The sequence below is a fragment of the Coffea eugenioides genome, chromosome 11 (genome assembly GCF_003713205.1).
Source record: "Coffea eugenioides isolate CCC68of chromosome 11, Ceug_1.0, whole genome shotgun sequence".
Classification (NCBI taxonomy): Eukaryota; Viridiplantae; Streptophyta; class Magnoliopsida; order Gentianales; family Rubiaceae; genus Coffea; species Coffea eugenioides.
The window spans coordinates 5,358,006-5,376,678 of NC_040045.1; the positions used below are offsets into that span (position 1 = coordinate 5,358,006).

Sequence of the window (18,673 nt, forward strand, 5' to 3'; positions counted from 1 at the left end):
ATATGGCTAGTGATCCTAAATGGTAAACTAAGTGGACCCAGGCGTCCTTCGAGTAAGCAGATACTAAGAGAGATCCTCCTCCTCAGTGTCTTCATCATCTTCAACATGTTCACCAACTGGTTTCTTGCCTTTGTCAGATGTGGAAGGATCTTGAGGTGCCACCGGAGTAGAGGTGAGATCGATGGGAGCAGGACTCATGGAGCGAATAGGAGCTGATGAACTTGGATCATTAGAGCGTGGCTCTTTGCCATGAGGAACTTCTTCACCCACAGGTGGGGGAAAGAGAAGACTCTTTTTATCCAGAAAGTCTGCTTGTTGCTCAGATGACATGGTGAGCATGAGACCATGTTCAAGAAGTAGAACATGTTGTTTAAGATCACGAAGGAGCTCAACCACTTCAGAATTTGAAGAAGAAGATGCCTTAGTGGCAGTCTTCCTAGGATGAATAGAAGTCAGTGCAACAGAGGATAGAGTGTGAAGGGGATCATGTGCAGCCTTAGATCTAGGTTCATTAGTCATAGCCCCCTTATAAGCCCACAAATTATCTCTAAAGACAAGATTCTTGCGCTCAAAATAAGCCTTAGTAAAGGCAGAAGAAAACGTTTCTTTGGGACAAACACCAAGGATGGGTACTTTGTAAAACTCAAAGATCTTCTGAAGAAATTTTCCATAAGACAGTTTTCTATGAGAATCAGTGGTGAAGCGAAGTAAAAACTTGCACATGACAAAGCCAAAGTCAATGCAAATTTTTTTTTTCTCGAAAACAATAAAAAAATACAGCGCCATTTTATTGGCATCTGTCCTATGACCATCAGTAGGTACAAGAAAATTTGAAATGATTGAGAAAGCAATTAGATTCACAGGAGCAAGGTCATTCAGTTTTGCATCAGCAGGGGCAGAAAACTTCTTTTGAAAATAAGACATCATCTTAGCACTATCAAAGTGATTATCAGCAGTGGGATGCTCTTCATAAGAAAAGAAATTGGCAATTTTACTTTTGCATCCTGGTTCAATAATAGTATTTAAAATAGCATTCACAATCTCAGGATCAAACACTAAATCTACCCCATTTACCCTGGACATAATTTTAGTGTGATCAGTGTCTTTCCTAAGATTGGCAAAGAATTGATATAGCATTTCAGGGTAATAAACGTTAGGCATGAAAATGATATGTGACCATTTCTGAAATTCAAAGAGACGCAGAATGGACTCTAAACCTATTTTGCAAAACTCAGAGGGATTTACGGTATGTTGAGGAATAAAACCTTTATGGGATATCCAGGAGTGTTTTTCTTTGGCAGCGTCATCAAAGAATGGGGAGACAGTGGTTGATTTGGAGGTCGGTTAAAAAGAAGTTCCTTGTCCAGATTCTGGCTGAGCGGAAGGCTGGAAAATTTGAGCCTTTACTGCCCCCTTTTTGACACGTTTGGATGATCTTTTGGCCCTAGGAGAATCAGCATCTTCATCCCTGAGTGTGTGTTTGCGTCCGGCAGTCACCTTTCCGCCTCTTAGTTTCACCATTGTGTGAAATGCGTGACATGTATGATGCTAATGATGCACACAGTAGTTTGGGAGTGAATCACACAAGAATTTTGGGATAAACGAGCCTTGAAAATGATTGAACAGAAATGGCTAGGAGAAAATAGGGTTTTGAGAGAAATTTGGGAACTGTCGAAATGTGATGAAATTTGGTGAGAAGATCAGGAAAAATTTTTGATTGAGTCAATTTTGGAATGAGTGCTTCAGAAAAGCACGAATTGAGTGTGAGAAGGATAGAGGTTTCCGTCCGAGTGAGAAGAGAAGAAGAGAGTTCTGAAGCAAATGAGGAGGGAAGTCACTTTAAAAAGTGTACCGTTGCACTGTCGGACGGCCGAACGAAGTCTTGCATCCGACAGTTTCGTCCGAACAGGTGCTTTCTGGGAAAGCAGCTGAAGAACATTATCGGACGTCCGTTAATCTGCTATCGGACGTCCGAAATCTTTGAAAAAATTAAGATGATTTTTCGATTATCCCTAATTTTGATCTTAAATGAATGAATTGATCCATTGACAAAGCTTTTGTAAGAATATCAGCAATTTGATCTTTGGAACAAACATAATTCACACAAACTTCACCTTTTTGAACAAGATCACGAATAAAGTGGTGCTTTATATCTATATGTTTTGTCCTAGAATGCTGAATTGGATTTTTGGTCAAATTGATAGCACTAGTATTATCACAGAATATAGGCATGCAGTCATATAACAATTCAAAATCATTCAAGGTATGCTTCATCCATAAAAGTTGAGCACAACATGCACTAGCGGCAATATATTCCGCTTCAGTTGTAGACAAAGAGATTGCATTTTGTTTTTTGCTAAACCAAGAAACTAAGCAATTACCAAGAAAGTGACAAGTTCCACTAGTACTTTTTCTGTCCACACGACAACCATCAAAATTCGCATCCGAATATCCATATAGAGCAAATTCACAAGATCTAGCATACCAAAGACCATAGTCTAATGTACCTTTCAAATACCTAAAAATCCTTTTAACGGCGTTCAAATGTGATTCTTTTAGACAAGATTGAAATCTAGCACACAAGCAAACAGCAAACGTAATGTCGGGTCTACTTGCGGTTAAATAGAGTAGGCTTCCAATCATACCTTTATAGTGCTTTTCATCCACATGTTTACCTTCTTCATCTTTGTCAAGTTTTGTAGAAGTGCACATTGAAGTTCCAACTTGCTTTGAGTCCTCCATGCCAAATCTTTTCAGCAATTCCTTGGTGTATTTTGCTTGATTTATAAAAATTCCCTCTAGTGCTTGATGTATTTGAAGTCCAAGGAAGAAATTTAATTCTCCCATCATACTCATTTCAAATTCACTTTGCATAATGGTGGAAAACTCCTTGCATAGATACTCATTAGTAGCACCAAAAATAATATCATCTACATATATTTGCACAATAAGAAGATCATTTGACACTTGCTTAGTAAAAAGTGTGGTGTCCACAATACCTCTTTTAAAACCATTCTCAATCAAGAAACCACTCAATCTCTCATACCAAGCTCTTAGAGCTTGTTTTAGTCCATATAATACTTTTGAGAGTTTAAACACATGACTTAGAAATTTTGTGTTTTCAAAACCGGGGGGTTGATCCACATATACTTCTTGATCAATAAAACCATTTAAGAAGGCACTTTTAACATCCATTTGAAACAATTTGAAACCTTTGAAGCAAGCAAAAGCAAGAAGCATTCTAATCGATTCTAATCTAGCTACGGGAGCAAATGTTTCATCAAAATCAATTCTCTCTTCTTGTGCATATCCTTTAGCAACTAATCTAGTTTTATTTCTTACAACTACACCTTTATCATCCAACTTATTTCTAAATATCCACTTCGTGCCAATGATAGGTTGATTTTGAGGTCTATCAACAAGTGTCCAAACCTTATTTCTCTTAAATTGATTAAATTCCTCTTGCATTGCCAAAATCCAGTTTTCATCCTTTAAGGCATCATTGATATTTTTAGGTTCAAAAAGAGAGACTAAAGTAAAATTGTCTATCAATATCTTAGATGAGGAGCGAGTCTTTACCTTCTCGGATGGATCACCAATTATAAGCTCTCTTGGATGATTTTGGCTAAATTTCCAAGTTTTGGGAAAGTCTTTGAATGAATCATTATCTTTGTCTTCATCTTCCTTTTCTTGATCTTCACGAGCTTCATCCTCCATTTCCTTTGCTTCAGGTTTAGAGGTTCCTTCATCTCCAATTGTTAGCTTTTTCATTCCTTCATGAACACCTACATCATCATCCTCACTCGAACTTTTGAAATTATCATCATTAGTTTCATCAAATGTTATGTGTATAGCTTCTTCTATCACAAGAGTTCTTCTATTAAAGATTCTATATCCTCTTTTATTCTCACAGTACCCCAAAAATATTCCTTCATCAGATTTTTTATCAAACTTACCAAGATGTTCCTTTAAATTCAAAATAAAACATTTACAACCAAAAACTTTGAAATATCCAACCGTAGGTTTCTTATCAAAAATCAGTTCATAAGATGTTTTATTCAAAATAGGTCTCAAGAGGATTCATCACATAACATGCGGTGTTTACCGCTTCAGCCCAAAGATATTTTGGCAAATTACATTCACTCAACATAGTTCTAGCAGCCTCTTGGAGTGTCCTATTTTTCCTTTCTACAACACCATTTTACTGTGGAGTCCTTGCAATAGAAAACTCATGTGTTATGCCATTATGATCACAAAATTCTGGAAAATCACAAAACTTGAATTCCGTCCCATTATCACTTCTAATCCTAACAATTTTTAAACCAAACAGATTTTGCACTTTAGCAAACAATGAAGTAAAATTCTTGAAGGCATCATCTTTATGAGTAAGGAATATCACCCAAGTATATCTAGAATAATCATCAACAATCACAAAATAATATCTCTTACCTCCCAAGCTAGTAATTTGAGTAGGACCAAATAAATCAAGATGCAAGAGTTCCAAAGGTTTAGAAGTCGATACACACTTCTTTGGTTTAAAGGAAATTTTTGTTTGCTTCCCAAATTGACATGCATCACAAATTTTGTCCTTTTCAAAACTGATTTTTGGCAAGCCTCTAACCAACTCCTTTTTCGAAATTTCCTTTAGTAATTCCATGTTAAAATGACAAAGCCTCCTATGCCACAACCAAGGATCTTCATTTGAAGTTTTAAGACATTGGAAGCTAGATGAATCAAGTTTATCAAGAACAACAATATAAATATCGTTAAACCTCTTACCTTTGAACACAACATTATATTTACAGTCAAGCACAATGCATTCATGCTTTTTGAACAACACATTTAAGTCTTTATCACATAATTGACTAACGCTAAGCAAGTTATAACCTAAGTTATCAACTAAGAGCATATTATGAACAAAAATTTCACCATCCTTACCAACATCACCTATTCCAATTGTCTTAGCTTTCACGTCATCACCAAACGTCACTTTTTCACTTGATTTTGATTTTAGCTTTATGAACAAAGAAGGATCACCGGTCATATGCCTAGAACAGCCACTGTTAATGAACTATTTTGACTTGTTTGAGCCTTTTTCCTGAAAAGAGAGAGTGTTTGGTACCCTTTAACTTTTGGGTCCTCAATAGTTAGCATTGTGTCTAACTAACCACATGCATCTCATTCTTCTGTTCAGATTTCTTTTCACATAACAATCTACTTTTAAATGTCCCCTTTGACAGCAAAAATTACATATAATGGAAGAGTTTTCAACATGTAATGGTTTGATAAATCTCAATCCACTCCTTCTATGTGTTGTGAAACCATGTGCATTTTTGTTGTGTGTTAATGTTCTTTTCTGATTAGTAAGACAGGTGGTTGACATGGTCTTTTTGAGATAGTCTTGTTTTCTAGCTTTTAAGGTCTCATCCAGCTTGTCCATCCTTTTATTCAAATCCCCATGTCTTTCCTTTAGCATTTTACAAACACTTGTCTTTCTATCAAGTTCATTTTGAACATCAAATCCGGCTCTTACAAGACACTCATTGTCAGCTTTTAGTTGTTTATTTTGTTGAAAATGACTTGCATTTTCTTGAATGAGAAAGACAATTTTCTGTTTTAGCTGCTTGTTTTTATCACAAGATTCCTTCAAGGCATTATGCAATTTTTCAACAAAAGATTCAAGATCATCATCATTTTCATCATCACTATCAGATTGAGAGTGTATGGAAGTTACCTCATTATCTCCAATAGCCATGAAGGCCATTTGAGCTGATTCTTCTTCTTCTTCTTCAACTTCGCCTTCGGAGTTACATTCATTCCATGTAATCTGGAAGTTGTTGAACCTTGGCTTTCGATCAGCTTTTCCATCTTTCTTTTTCTTCAGGGAGCATTCGTTTGCGTAGTGTCCAGGCTGTCCACATTCGTAGCATTTGTCCAATTGTTTCTTGTTGAATTCTTGTTTTCTTTTGTTCCTTGCGTTTGAAGACTGATTCTGGAATTGATTGCTAGGTCCTCCCCTTCTAAACTTCCTTTTATTCAAGATTCTCTTGAAACTTTTTGTGATGAGAGCAAGATCGTTGTCATCACCATCCGAGTCTTCATCATTCAACTGAGTTGGATCATCTTCACCTTGAGTTGCTTTTAGAGCTATGTTTCTCTTTGCTCTCGCTTCCTCTTCCTCCTGCACTTTAATTTTCAACTTCAACTCATAGGAGATTAGTGAGTTAATGAGAGATTCAATAGGCACAGAATTCAAATCCTTAGCCTCCTCTATCATTCTTTGCCCAACACATTGAGAATTTTCCTGTTTTTCTCTTCCAAGGTGTACTCTTTGCCTAACACCTCGAGATCTTTGATCAAGTCATTGAACTTGCAATACATTTTGTCAATATTCTCAAGGGGTTCTATTTTAAATGATTCATACTTTGTGACCAAGATAGACTTTTTCTGTTCTCTCACGTTGTCACTACCCTCATGAATTTCTCTTAGCTTATCCCACATTTCTTTAGTAGATTTACATCCTTTTACTCTAATCAATTCATTTAAGTCTAAGGCACTATAAAGAACATTCATGGCTTTGACATTCAAAGTGAGATTGGTTCTATCTTGAGCATTCAACTCAGCTCTTGTTTTAGGCCGAAACAAACCTGTATCTGCATCAAGAATGTTAGCATCATGCGGTCCTTCATTCACAATAAACCATAACTCAATATCAATGAATTGCAAAAAGATAATCATTCTTTCTTTCCAACTAACATAATTAGAACCATTAAACATGTGAGGCCTAGTGACAGATTGCCCCTCAACAAACATGGCATGATTAGTTGTCATCTTTACTCCAAACCGCTTGAGCTTAATCTCTAGGAGACCAAACTCTGATACCAATTGTAAGGCCCAAAGACAACCAAAGAGGAGGGTGAATTAGGTTGATTAAAACTTAATTGAGTTTAGGCACTTTTTACTTAATAAAAAATTTACCTTCTTTTCTAGTAGAGATCAATCAAGTAAATTTAAAGAAGAGAACAATGTTGATCAGACATAAGAATATATATAAGCAATGAGAATTTTATTAAACAAAAAAATAAGATAGAGTATCAAACCGATTGTCTACCAAGTTTTTCTCAAACTTGAAAACCAATCACAAAGATGAGCACCTTCTCTTTGATGAACAATAATCAACTCAATGTACAATGGAGGGATCACTTCCTCCTTGCCCCAAGCCTCACTTAGTCAAGTTAGGAAGTTTTACTATCACTCAAATAACCATCAACAAAGCTACACTATTGAAAATTTCAAACACAAGAGAAGAGCTTACAAGAACTTCACACAACTAGGAGAACAAATCTTGCTTGGGAGACTATTTTCTAGCTAAAATATCTCTTTAGATCTTGTAGTCAAAATATGCAAAAGTTACTTTCTCGTTCAGAGTCGTTTGTATTTGAAGGGGACTAAAAATGGGCTTCATTAATGCTTCCAACGGATAGAAGGCAGATGAAGAGTCAGCTAGCCGATGGGGCTGTCGGACGTCCGACAGATTAATCATCGTCCGAAACTCACCAAGTTGTAGTTCGGACGTCCGATGGGATTTTATCGTCCGAAAGCATCTGCGTCCGAATGTCGTCCAGAGAGTCATCAAAACTTTGCGAAATTTTTCGGACGTCCAACACGATCGATATGTGTCCGAAGAGTGCCTCCGATCCTCCCGGACGTCCGATGCTTCCTCACAAGCGTCCGAAGGAGTTTCCTTCTTGATGTTCTTCATCCTTTCGGACGCCCGACAGTTTCCTTTCGGACGTCCGACATGAGTGCCCTGTTTTTGTTAATTTTCTTTCCTTGACACCTTTGTACCTGATTCTTTAAAAAGCAAAACACTTATATTTGAAGAGAATTAGATAAACATTTCAAAGTATTTTTGTGATCATCAAAATCAAGAATAACATCTGGTATCTATTCCCAATTCTCAATCTTTTATTAATATTAAATAGTTTCCTTGCAGCCATTTTTGTTTCCAATTTTTGATAGCCATTAGCAAATTGAAATTGTTCAATGACAAATTGAGTGCCAATTTCATTATCAAATTAGATAGAGATGAAAATAGTAACAGTGATAAAAAAATAAAAATTAAAGATAGGAAGTGGAATAAGAACTAAATATAGGTTATACTGTTATAATTACAATGAAAAAACAGTGTTCTTGGTGTATATTTATAATTTCATTGTGTTTCTATTTTTTATTTACAATTATTAATATTATTCCTATAAAGAGAATTTGATTTGTTTTGAACTATGTGCCAATGGAGTATATTGGCTATTGATATTAGTAGTGATGATCTAGATCATTTTTTATTAAAAAGGTGGCAGTCATGGAATTGAAATTTAGGGATATTGATAAATATTGTTATATATTAAATAAAATCTGATATTGATATGAGATTGTAAGTAAACTTTTGGGTATCTAATGTAGTGTTTATAATTGATACAATGGTTCGCATCTGAAATTTTTAGGTAAAAAATGAACATTAGAACAAAGATAAGTGTTTATTTAATGGTGTTTTTGATGTTAATGGGTAAATAATAGTAATAGCAAATAAAGATAAATGAAATAGAGCTATGAACCATTTTTTTTCCTTTACATTTTTGTTGTGAATTATAACTCAAGGGCATTATAGGAATTTTGAGAAAAAGTATAGCCTTTTCGGCCTAGAATGTTATTTAAATAGTGAAAATAGAGAAGGTAGGTGTAATTTTTAGAACTTGAGGGAAGCTTTCTGCAATTGTCAAAAACCTCAAGGGAGGTATGTGAAATTAACCCTTCTTCTTTTAGCCTCAACCTCTTTATAGTTTAAAAACCACCAAAATGTTTTGCTTATTAAAAATTTTATCAAGTCAAACAAAAATGCTTATCAAGTCTCATTGAATGTGTTAAACAAGGTTTGCACTCAAGAAAGAAACATAGATCCATACAAGTATTGTAAAGAGTTTTCATCAAGCAATGTTTAAAAACTTTTTTTAATGTGTGTAAATCATCGACTTTAATAAAGAATAATTGTAAGATCATCTGTTTCGCAAAGTTCGTGGATCCTATTTTTATAAGTTATCTATATTTGGTTGGCTTATATTTGAAGATGGACTAATTCAACTAGCCATTAATTAAGTGGTCCATGCCATTAATTCTGATACGAATTGATAAAGGAATCCATCACTCCAGAGACTCTCCACGAAGACTTTTAGTCATTTCCACGAATTAGGTGAATTGCATGATGCAATTGCAGAGAATCTCCACCTAATTGGAGACTTTTCCAGACTATATGTATACAATTAATACGTCGTTTGAAATTTTGTACGTCGACCATATTTTTTTATTTGTTGTTGATGCTCTTGATTTTGTTATTCTCATGGAAAAGTATTTACTTCCTTACTTCTTTAACATTGGCTTATCTAGTTTAAGAATATTTGAAAATTTTTCAATCGGCTAGGTGAATTTCTGTCAAATATTTTAAAATTAATTTAGAATGTAAAAGAGAGGGACAAAAAAAAAAAAATTTATGTGATAACGTTAATAAACAAATCAATTTCACAACGAACTTATAGGGAATCAAATTTTCCATTAGTTCAATAGAAAATATTTTGTCTACAAGAAAATAAAAATCTCCCATGATGAGTCATGGCATTTTATTGACGGTGGACTTACATATAGATGACAAACCCAGCACGACAGCCTATAACAAATTCCTAGGAAAATAGTTTCTACAACTAAATATAATTGTTAGTATTTACACATGCATGGATTGTGCTTTTTTTCCACCTTGACTTCGAAGTCGTCGTTGTCGTTTTGTCAGCTTTATAGATTTTCTACCACCACAGGGACGATGAAGTGATGCTTTTGGACTTTGTATAAATGAGACCACCCATCTGAGCTTACTTTATCAGATAAACCAATACTACCAAAGATATCCAATGGAGCATTTTCTTTGTTCTTCTTCATCTTTACTACTACACTTTCTATTGAGTTTTATTCTCTTCGCCAGCCAAATCCCATTGGCCAGCAGTAACCAAGCTTATTATAATTATTCAAATGTAACCTGTATTGAAAGTGAATGCCGTGCCCTTCTTCAATTCAAAGATGGGTTGATAGATGAATCAAATCGTTTGTCATCTTGGATTGGAGAACGCTGTTGTTCATGGGAAGGAGTAGATTGCCACAATATCACTGGCAGTGTTTTGAAACTTGATCTACGCAATACGGTGCCAATTTATGAAGATGGTCATTACTGCAAAAACTGTTTGGGAGGCCAATTAAGTCCATCTTTGATCAATTTGACCAATTTGCGGTACCTAGACCTAAGCTTGAATAACTTTTCAAGAATCCAAATTCCCACATTCTTTGGATTGTTTAAAGGTTTGAGATACCTCAATCTCTCTAGTGCAGAACTTGCCGGTGAAATTCCCTACCATTTAGGAAATTGCTCGCATTTACAGTATTTAGATCTTGGAGTTGCAACTCAAAATTCCTACATAACCCAGAATTGGTTGAGGAGTAAGGATCTCGGATGGCTTGCTGGGCTTTCTTCTCTAGAAGGCCTAGTCCTGTCCTGGGTGGACCTTAGTGCCGCTGAAGATGGGTTAAAGGCAATTAAAATGCTTTCTTCACTAACAACACTAAAGTTGGATTATTGTAAACTTTTCATCATTCCTCATCTTTCACCGGCCAATTTCACATCTCTTTCTACTCTTGACCTTAGTGGGAATAATTTCAGCAACTACATGGTCCCTTCTTGGCTCCATAATCTTACTCTTCTCCATGATCTTCGTCTTAGCTCTAATAACCTCTCTGTTCCAATTCATGGCCTATTTGGGCAAATGACATCTCTAGCTCTTCTCGATCTTGGCTATAACCGCTTTGAGGTTTCAACGTTGAAATCTCTTTGCAATGTGAGCAATCTTACTTATTTGGATATGAATAATAACAACTTGCAAGGGTCGATACCTAGTGAAATAGGCCAGCTTATAAGTCTTACCTATTTGGATTTGAGTTACAATGACTGGCAAGGGTCAATACCAAGTGAAATAGGCCAGCTTGTAAAACTAACCGAACTACTTCTCTTTTCAAGTAGGTTAAATGGCACCATACCCTACAGTCTTGGGCAGCTCATGAAGCTACAAACATTAGACATTTCTTATAATTCATTAACCGGTGTACTATCTGAGCATCATTTTTCGAAACTCAAATGCCTGAAGAAATTGGACCTATCTGAGAACTCATTTTCTTTGAATGTGAGCTCCTCATGGGTTCCTCCATTTCAACTCCAATACATTGGCATGCGATCCATCAAACTAGGACCTCGATTTCCAGAGTGGCTTCGGATGCAACAAGAGGTTGAACAGTTATACATAAATAATGCGAGCATTTCAGATGCCATCCCCAGCTGGTTTCGAGTGCTTTGTTATGATATTAAATATTTAGATCTCTCCAACAACAACATAACTGGAAGTCCACTAGAGTTCAAAGAAATGAAGAGCCATCATGGTGAAGATCGGGCAATACTTCTATCTTCAAACAAAATGGAGGGATCTCTGAAATCCTTTCCCTCAGATATTTGGTATCTAGATCTCTCACAAAATTTTCTCACAGGACATATTCCAAAGCCTGATGCTAATCAAACTGTTGTCCGTATGATTTATCTCAGACTCAATAATAACCATTTCAGAGGTACTATCCCGGAAGACTTGTGCAGGTTGAAAAGTTTAGCAGAGTTAGAACTATCCAACAACCATTTGTCAGGAAGAGTTCCAATGTGCTTGGGAAACTTGCGAGAGTTGTGGATCCTAAACTTGGCAAATAACAGGCTCTACGGTCAAATACCAAGTTCACTAGGAAACTTGAAGGGACTTAACAGTCTGCTTTTGAATGGTAATAAGTTCGTCGGGAAACTCCCCTCATCAATGCAAAATTTGACAGGCTTGCAACTTCTTGATCTCGGTGAAAATAGACTGAAGGATATCATACCATCGTGGATTGGGGAAAGGTTTTCAAAGTTGATGTTTCTAAGACTTCAGTCGAACAATTTCCATGGAGGTATTTCTAATAAACTCTGCCAAATCTCAAATCTTCAAGTGCTCAACCTGGCACACAATAATTTAACAGGAAATATTCCTCAATGTTTTAACAACTTCACTGTGATGGCATCAAGTGATCCAGGAAAATATCATCAAGGAATTAATAATGAAATCAGTCTTCAAAACTTCAAGGGAGGAAGAGAACTTGAGTACTCCTCAGAGAATGTTATGTTTGTTAAATCTATAAGCCTCTCAGCAAATAATTTAGTTGGTGAAATCCCTGATGGGATAATGGATCTTACTGGGCTGAAAATTTTGAACCTATCACAAAACCATCTAAGCGGAAGGATCTCCAAGAAGATTGCCAATTTGAAGCAACTTGAAACGCTTGATCTATCAATGAATGAACTCTTCGGTGCAATCCCTCCAAGCTTGTCTGCTTTAGACTCATTGAGCTTCCTAAATTTGTCATACAATAACCTATCAGGGCAAATACCATCAGGAAATCAACTTCAGACCTTAATGGATCCATCCATCTATGAAGGAAATAGCGGACTCTGTGGCAAGCCACTCCCAAACAATTGCCTGCAACACAAATTACCTATGGAAAAGGGACCAATTCTTGATGGAAAAGGTCACAACGAGTCTGATTGGTCTTGGTTTTATGCTGGTATAGGACCCGGTTTTGCTGCCGGGCTCTTGGGAGTTTTGGGAATCCTTATTTTCAAGGTGTCATGGCGCTATGCATACTTCAGGTTTCTGGAAAATGCCTATGACAAAATCTGCGTAATGATTGCATTGAAGACTGCTCACCTGAGGAGGAACTTCCTTTGAGTAAGTACATTGAAAAACACGTTTTATCTAGTTTTCACCATCACGCACTAAAGCGCCACAATTCACGTAGCTTAGTATCCTTGAGAATTTAACAATTTTTAGATATTCCTTTATCGTTTTTGTTTGTTTAGTGATTATTTTTGAACCATGGATTACAGTATAGTCATGTAATGCTTGATAAACTCTCAAGGAGTAAAGATTTAACAATTTTTTTTCAGACAAGACAGTCTTGACTTTTCATAAATGCCAACTTTAAATATTTTGAAATTGGCACTTGGCAAGGGATAAATTACTTATATTGGATTTTTTTTCCCTTTCAATCTGCTAGGCCCTACAACTATCCAAGTGCTTGTTGCTGTTGTTGAATCAGTCAGAATGAGCAATATCTTCCAGGTGATTTGAGAAGCAGTAGTAGTTTTACTATATTTTTTGTATGGTTATATTTTGAATATTCAGTTTTGTTTGGCATCTCCGGATGTAATGTGAGGATTAGACCTCCTTTGATTTGCCATGTATTATACGTCAAAAAAAAGTTATGATAGTTTGACTAAAAAAAAATTAGTACAGTAAAACCTCTATAAATTAATAACATTACAACCATATAAATTCTATTAGTTTAAAGAGGTCTTAATTAATTTATTAATTTATCAACTGTAATTATAATTCAAAGAAACACTCATTTTATTTTATTTTATAAAAATATGAATTATTTTATTAATAAAAGGAGGTTAAAAGTCTAAAGAATATAAACTAATCCATATCTACTTGATTTGCAAGCATAATTTAATTCTATTAATATCTTATATATATATATATATATATATATATACACACATACACACACATAACTGATGAAGCTAAGAATGATACAATAGCTTTGGATCCTGTTACATGAAAGGAAGTATCGAAGTATCAATAACTCTTCATAATTTCTTATTGCAATTTGAGAATTCAAGTCCAAAACTTTTAGATTCAATAAGAAAATTAGGGATGAAATTCACATAGACTTAAATTTTAAGAATAAACAAACAACAATAGACTAATATTTTAAGAAAATATAATATGTAATTTTAGTGAAGTATTAATTTATGATATGAATGGTACTAAAGGGTTATGTAAGGTTTTAAAAATTATTATCTTATTATTTGATCAAAATTATTAATTTCGATCATTAACTCAAATTGGAACCGAGAAAAATTATTATTAAATAAAGATTATTAATTTATCAAGTATTAATTTATAGACATTTTACTGTATCTCGTTTTGCCCACCGAGGAACTTGACTCCATGTTAATGCTCACGGTTGGCTTTGCAATTACAGCTTTCGTAGCAATGCTATATAACTTCAGAATGCTCGAGCTTTTCTTTAGCTAATAAATTCCTTAAAAATGCTAAGTTCTTGCTATTTTAGCTAACACTGGGAAATAGTAAGGCAAGAAAAATGATTTGCAGGAAAATAGATCTTGTATTTTTGGCTTTGTCTCGATGCTTATATAGTGCAGACATGATGGAACGTCTATTGGCGCAGAAAATGAATCATGTCCATTCATTTATTCCTTATATAATCACAGCCGTTAGACAGGTGATTTTTTTTTTTTTCCTCTTTAGAAAAACAATGCTAAAAAAAATAGCTGCATTCATCAGAGCTAACAAACAAGGTGCTGCAGCCATAAATTAGTAAATCACAATGTATATCAATTACAACTAGAAATGTCTAAGTTGACAATTAATTTTGAGGCTAATTAATTAGTATTGGCAAATTAAGTCATACAATTAGTTAAGTAGTGAGAATTGCTTAACTGACAAGTTTAATTAGTAAGTAATTAGAAAAGCACAGCATAACAATTACCTTTAAGGTCATATTACCAGATGGGCAAGTTTAGTTAGTAATTGCAAAGGCCTAAGGTTACATAAATTTGTAAGACCAAATATCCTTCACAAGTTTACTCAGTAATAATTAGTTACTTTATAAGTACGAGCACTATACGAATTTTGTTTTTACAAGTATCATGAAAGTTCGGCGCAAAATACGAGTTTGATAAAATTATGCATATAAATTTATATGCGATCGGTAGAAATAAATTTTAAAGTTACTAAATAGAATTATAGGTAAATATATACACTTCAATTTTGAAAATGATAGGTGCACAATTAAGAGTTGGTTGGGCTTCGGTTAAATTAGACTCAACCCAAAGGAAGCCCAACCCAAATGATAATATCAAATTCAAATAATTCATATGTTTAATACTTGTTCATGTTCCAAATTAATAAAATTTTATGAAAGAATTGTGTGTTTGTTAATAATATTTATGTTAAAGAACTAACATTTTCAATATATAATATATGTTTTAAAAATAAATCTATATAATAACTATATAAACTTATTATGCATTACTTATTAGATAAACATTTTAGAAACCTAAATATCTATAATTTTACAACAAAGAAAAACAAATCAAGCTTACCCAATTTTTGCAGAAAGCCCACTTTGAAAAATAGGCCTGTTCATGTGTGAGTTAGAAATTGTCCAATTCAGGCGAATTAATGAGATTTAGCCCTTGTTTTTGGTTTGGGCTCGTCTAAGCTTATGTTTATAAATGCTTCTCTTTTTTACGATACAGGAACAATTAAAACAAATACTGTTATTTGTTTTTTTTTGTTGGATTTCACAATAAAATTAGAAAAACACGAAACATAAATGTCACCAAACGAGAAGGGTTTTGTTTTTCAAATTAAACCTTTTTGCAAAAATGTTTTTAATTTAAATTCTCTCCGTTCTATTGAAAGTGTCATGCTTTCTATTTTGGAATATTTCAAAATATTCGTCATGTTATCAAAGTCAAAATTATTTTTGATCTTTTTTTTCAATGATGTCCCCAACTTTATCTATATTTCATACTAAATTAAGGATAACTATAGAAACAAATCCATTAACATCACAATCAAGTGACTAAAGTTGGAATCTCAAAATGTAACAAATAATTTGCGACGGAAGGAGTAATTCGATGCATCAAAAATCCAATTATGAGAGGATTCATATTTTTATTAAAACATCTTTTTTTCTACACTATTGGTGGGCCCACACTTCTCCTGCATTCAAAAATTTCCCATTTTTGGACCTTTTCTTTTGCAACCCAAACAATTTTTTCAAACCAGTATTTTTATTCCCCACTGACCGCTATTTTTATCATATTTCATTAAAAAGTGGGGCTCAACAGGGGCGGAGGGAAGGGGGGGCCAGGGGGGGCAACCGCCCCCCCTCCAATTGTTAAAAGAAAATTTCTAAGTAAAATTTTTTTTATTATTATATTTTGCCCCACCAAAAATTGATCAAAAAATTCACTTTGCCCGCCAAGGGCCCAAACAATGTTTGAAAGTTATTTGGACAGAGAATTGCCACTTTTCTTAACGGACTTCATACAAGTGCAAAGAAAAGATAGCCAGTTAACCTGGCAATTGACTCTGCTACAGTTCTTCTTCCTAGAAAGTAGAAACGTCAAAATCTTCTCACCTTGTTCCGCAGAGATGTATCAAATCTGCTCAAACGATACATCATTAATTACTGGAATTGATCCTTGTGAGCTCACAAAGTCATGGCTTCTCATCGAGTAGAGACCATTAAAGGCTTGAAGAACTTTCTCCTGTGAAGACCTTCTCCCGCACTGCCGCACATGGCTAAGGATTGTACCATTGCATTTTGCATGGTCTAGGTAATTTTTCTTATAGCATTTGCTGAACGTGTCTTTTTTTTTCAGGAAGTAAAGGGGTTGTTTCATATTATTGTATCATCAGAGCAGGTTAATGAATTAGACATTGGTTGCTTAAATTGACCTGTAAGTTGCAATGCCAGATAAACTAACACTGATCATCAATACCATTTCAGACTATTGTAGCTATTACCATTTACCAGGTTAGTTTGACATTCCATTTATTTAGTGAAATGTGGGTGTAAAAAGTTCACCCGCCAGTTGTTTGATGAATTGCTCAAGAGGGACTTGTATTGTTTTTCGTACTTGGCCTTCTGAATTCCGGTGATAAGCATTTATTTTAGTTGATTCTGAGACTGGTTTCCTTTTCCAATTTTCATACTAATTTTATTTTGAGGATCCTGTTGGCTTCCTTGGGTGATGGCGGGGCTTTTCAGTCAGGCTGAATGGCCGAAATTTGTAAGGGAATTAGGAAAATCAGTCTTTTGCATTGGTCAAATTCCCATCTCTATAGGCCATAACCAGCATTTCTCAATCAATTTTATTTCGATTACAGGTTGTTGTTTTGTTGCAAATATAGTGGTAATGGCCAACAGGACAATTGATTCTTTTTTCAAGAAAAGACGTCTAGAACCAAGTGGAAGTGGTGAAACTCCTTGTCCTCTTCGTGATTCTTCTCCTAAGCATCAAACAAAGAAATTTTGTAGAGCTGAATCATTAGAGTTTGATATTTCATCCATAGAATGTGATCCTGGAAAGTGAAAATCCATTTGGGAATATCTAGAGCATCAAAGGGATGAGGTACGGAGAGCATATATTAAGTTTGGGTCATACCAACCTGAGCTTCCGATTGAATCAATGGTTGTTGACAAGAAGGGCCGACGTTTCCTTTTCTCTTGGTATAAATTGTTTCCAGATTGGTTGGAATTTTCTCCAACAAAGAATGCTGCCTTTTGTCTTCCTTGCTCACTTTTTTCCAAGCCAACGGACTGTTTTGGATCAATGGCCTTCACAACTAGTGGATTTAGATCATATGTCCCACACAGTCAAATAGATTTATAAATATGATGATATTTTTGTATATGTGAAGCGTATTAGTAATTTTCATTCTATATAAGGTTGTTTCTAATCTTGTGGTATATATGTTCCCAATATTTTTTTTGTAAATATATTTTACTTTCATTACTGTAGGCTCGTCCCCGCCCCCCCCACCCCCCAAAGTTAATTCCTAGCTCCGCCACTGGGGCTCAATCAATACATCTAATTTAAGAAAACGTTTCCAACTGTTCACATAATCCTTCATGACTAATACCACTTATATTAAGGTCCATTTGGGATTGCAGTGCTTTTGATAAAAAAAAAATAGTACTTTTAGATGTTAACATCTAAAATTAGGAGTGGGGAGTGGTGAAAATAATCTCATAAAATTAGGAGTGGTGTTTTTGGTGTTAAAAGCACTTTTAGCGAAAGATAAAATTTAGTGCTTTTAGAGTAGCTTTTGTGATTGAAAAATAAAATATTAAATTTAATCATTTTATCCTATATTATAAAGTAAATAAAGTGATAAATACATTTAAAAATTTTCAAATCACATGTTATCCAATACAAGAAGTACTTATTAAACTATGTCTTGAAACAGTAGTAAATTTAAAAGCACTTAAACACTTAATAAGTACTTTTATTAAAAGCTCTGTTGGAGTGATACTTATCAATAAACTACCATAACTCCAAACGGGCCCTAAGTAGCACAGATCTTAGGTTTATTAGATTAAACATCAACTGTGTCAAATTAGCTAATTTGAAATTGTTATTGTACTAAGGGTTTCTCTAACCTCTATGTGTGTGTATACACTAATAACTATTATCGTCCCATTTATATACTTTCTGTAATTAATTTTACCTTTTTAAAAATCTAACACATAGAATACATTTTAATGAATGCCTAATGGACATCTATTAGATAGACCCTTGTACTAAAAATAATCTGACAGTGTCAAAGTGCCAAAATGATTGTTCGTTCGAAGGAGTAAAGTACTGTAAGTAATTGTGGAAAAAAAAAAATTTGAACTTCTATTT

At 34.5% G+C, this 18,673-nt stretch overlaps 1 protein-coding gene across 1 annotated transcript; it reads left to right on the forward strand.

Moving 5' to 3' along the window:
• Positions 1–9,956: 9,956 nt before the first annotated feature.
• On the forward strand, positions 9,957–13,426 carry LOC113751856 (receptor-like protein EIX2). Its single transcript, XM_027296003.1, has 2 exons — positions 9,957–12,890; positions 13,219–13,426. The coding sequence occupies exon 1, from the start codon at positions 9,957–9,959 to the stop codon at positions 12,888–12,890; it is 2,934 nt and encodes a 977-aa protein (XP_027151804.1). The 3' UTR covers positions 13,219–13,426.
• Positions 13,427–18,673: the final 5,247 nt, after the last annotated feature.

Bases quoted from the DNA above. Each gene is read 5' to 3' on its own strand.
- LOC113751856 (XM_027296003.1), top strand. From the start codon at position 9,957: ATGGAGCATTTTCTTTGTTCTTCTTCATCTTTACTACTACACTTTCTA.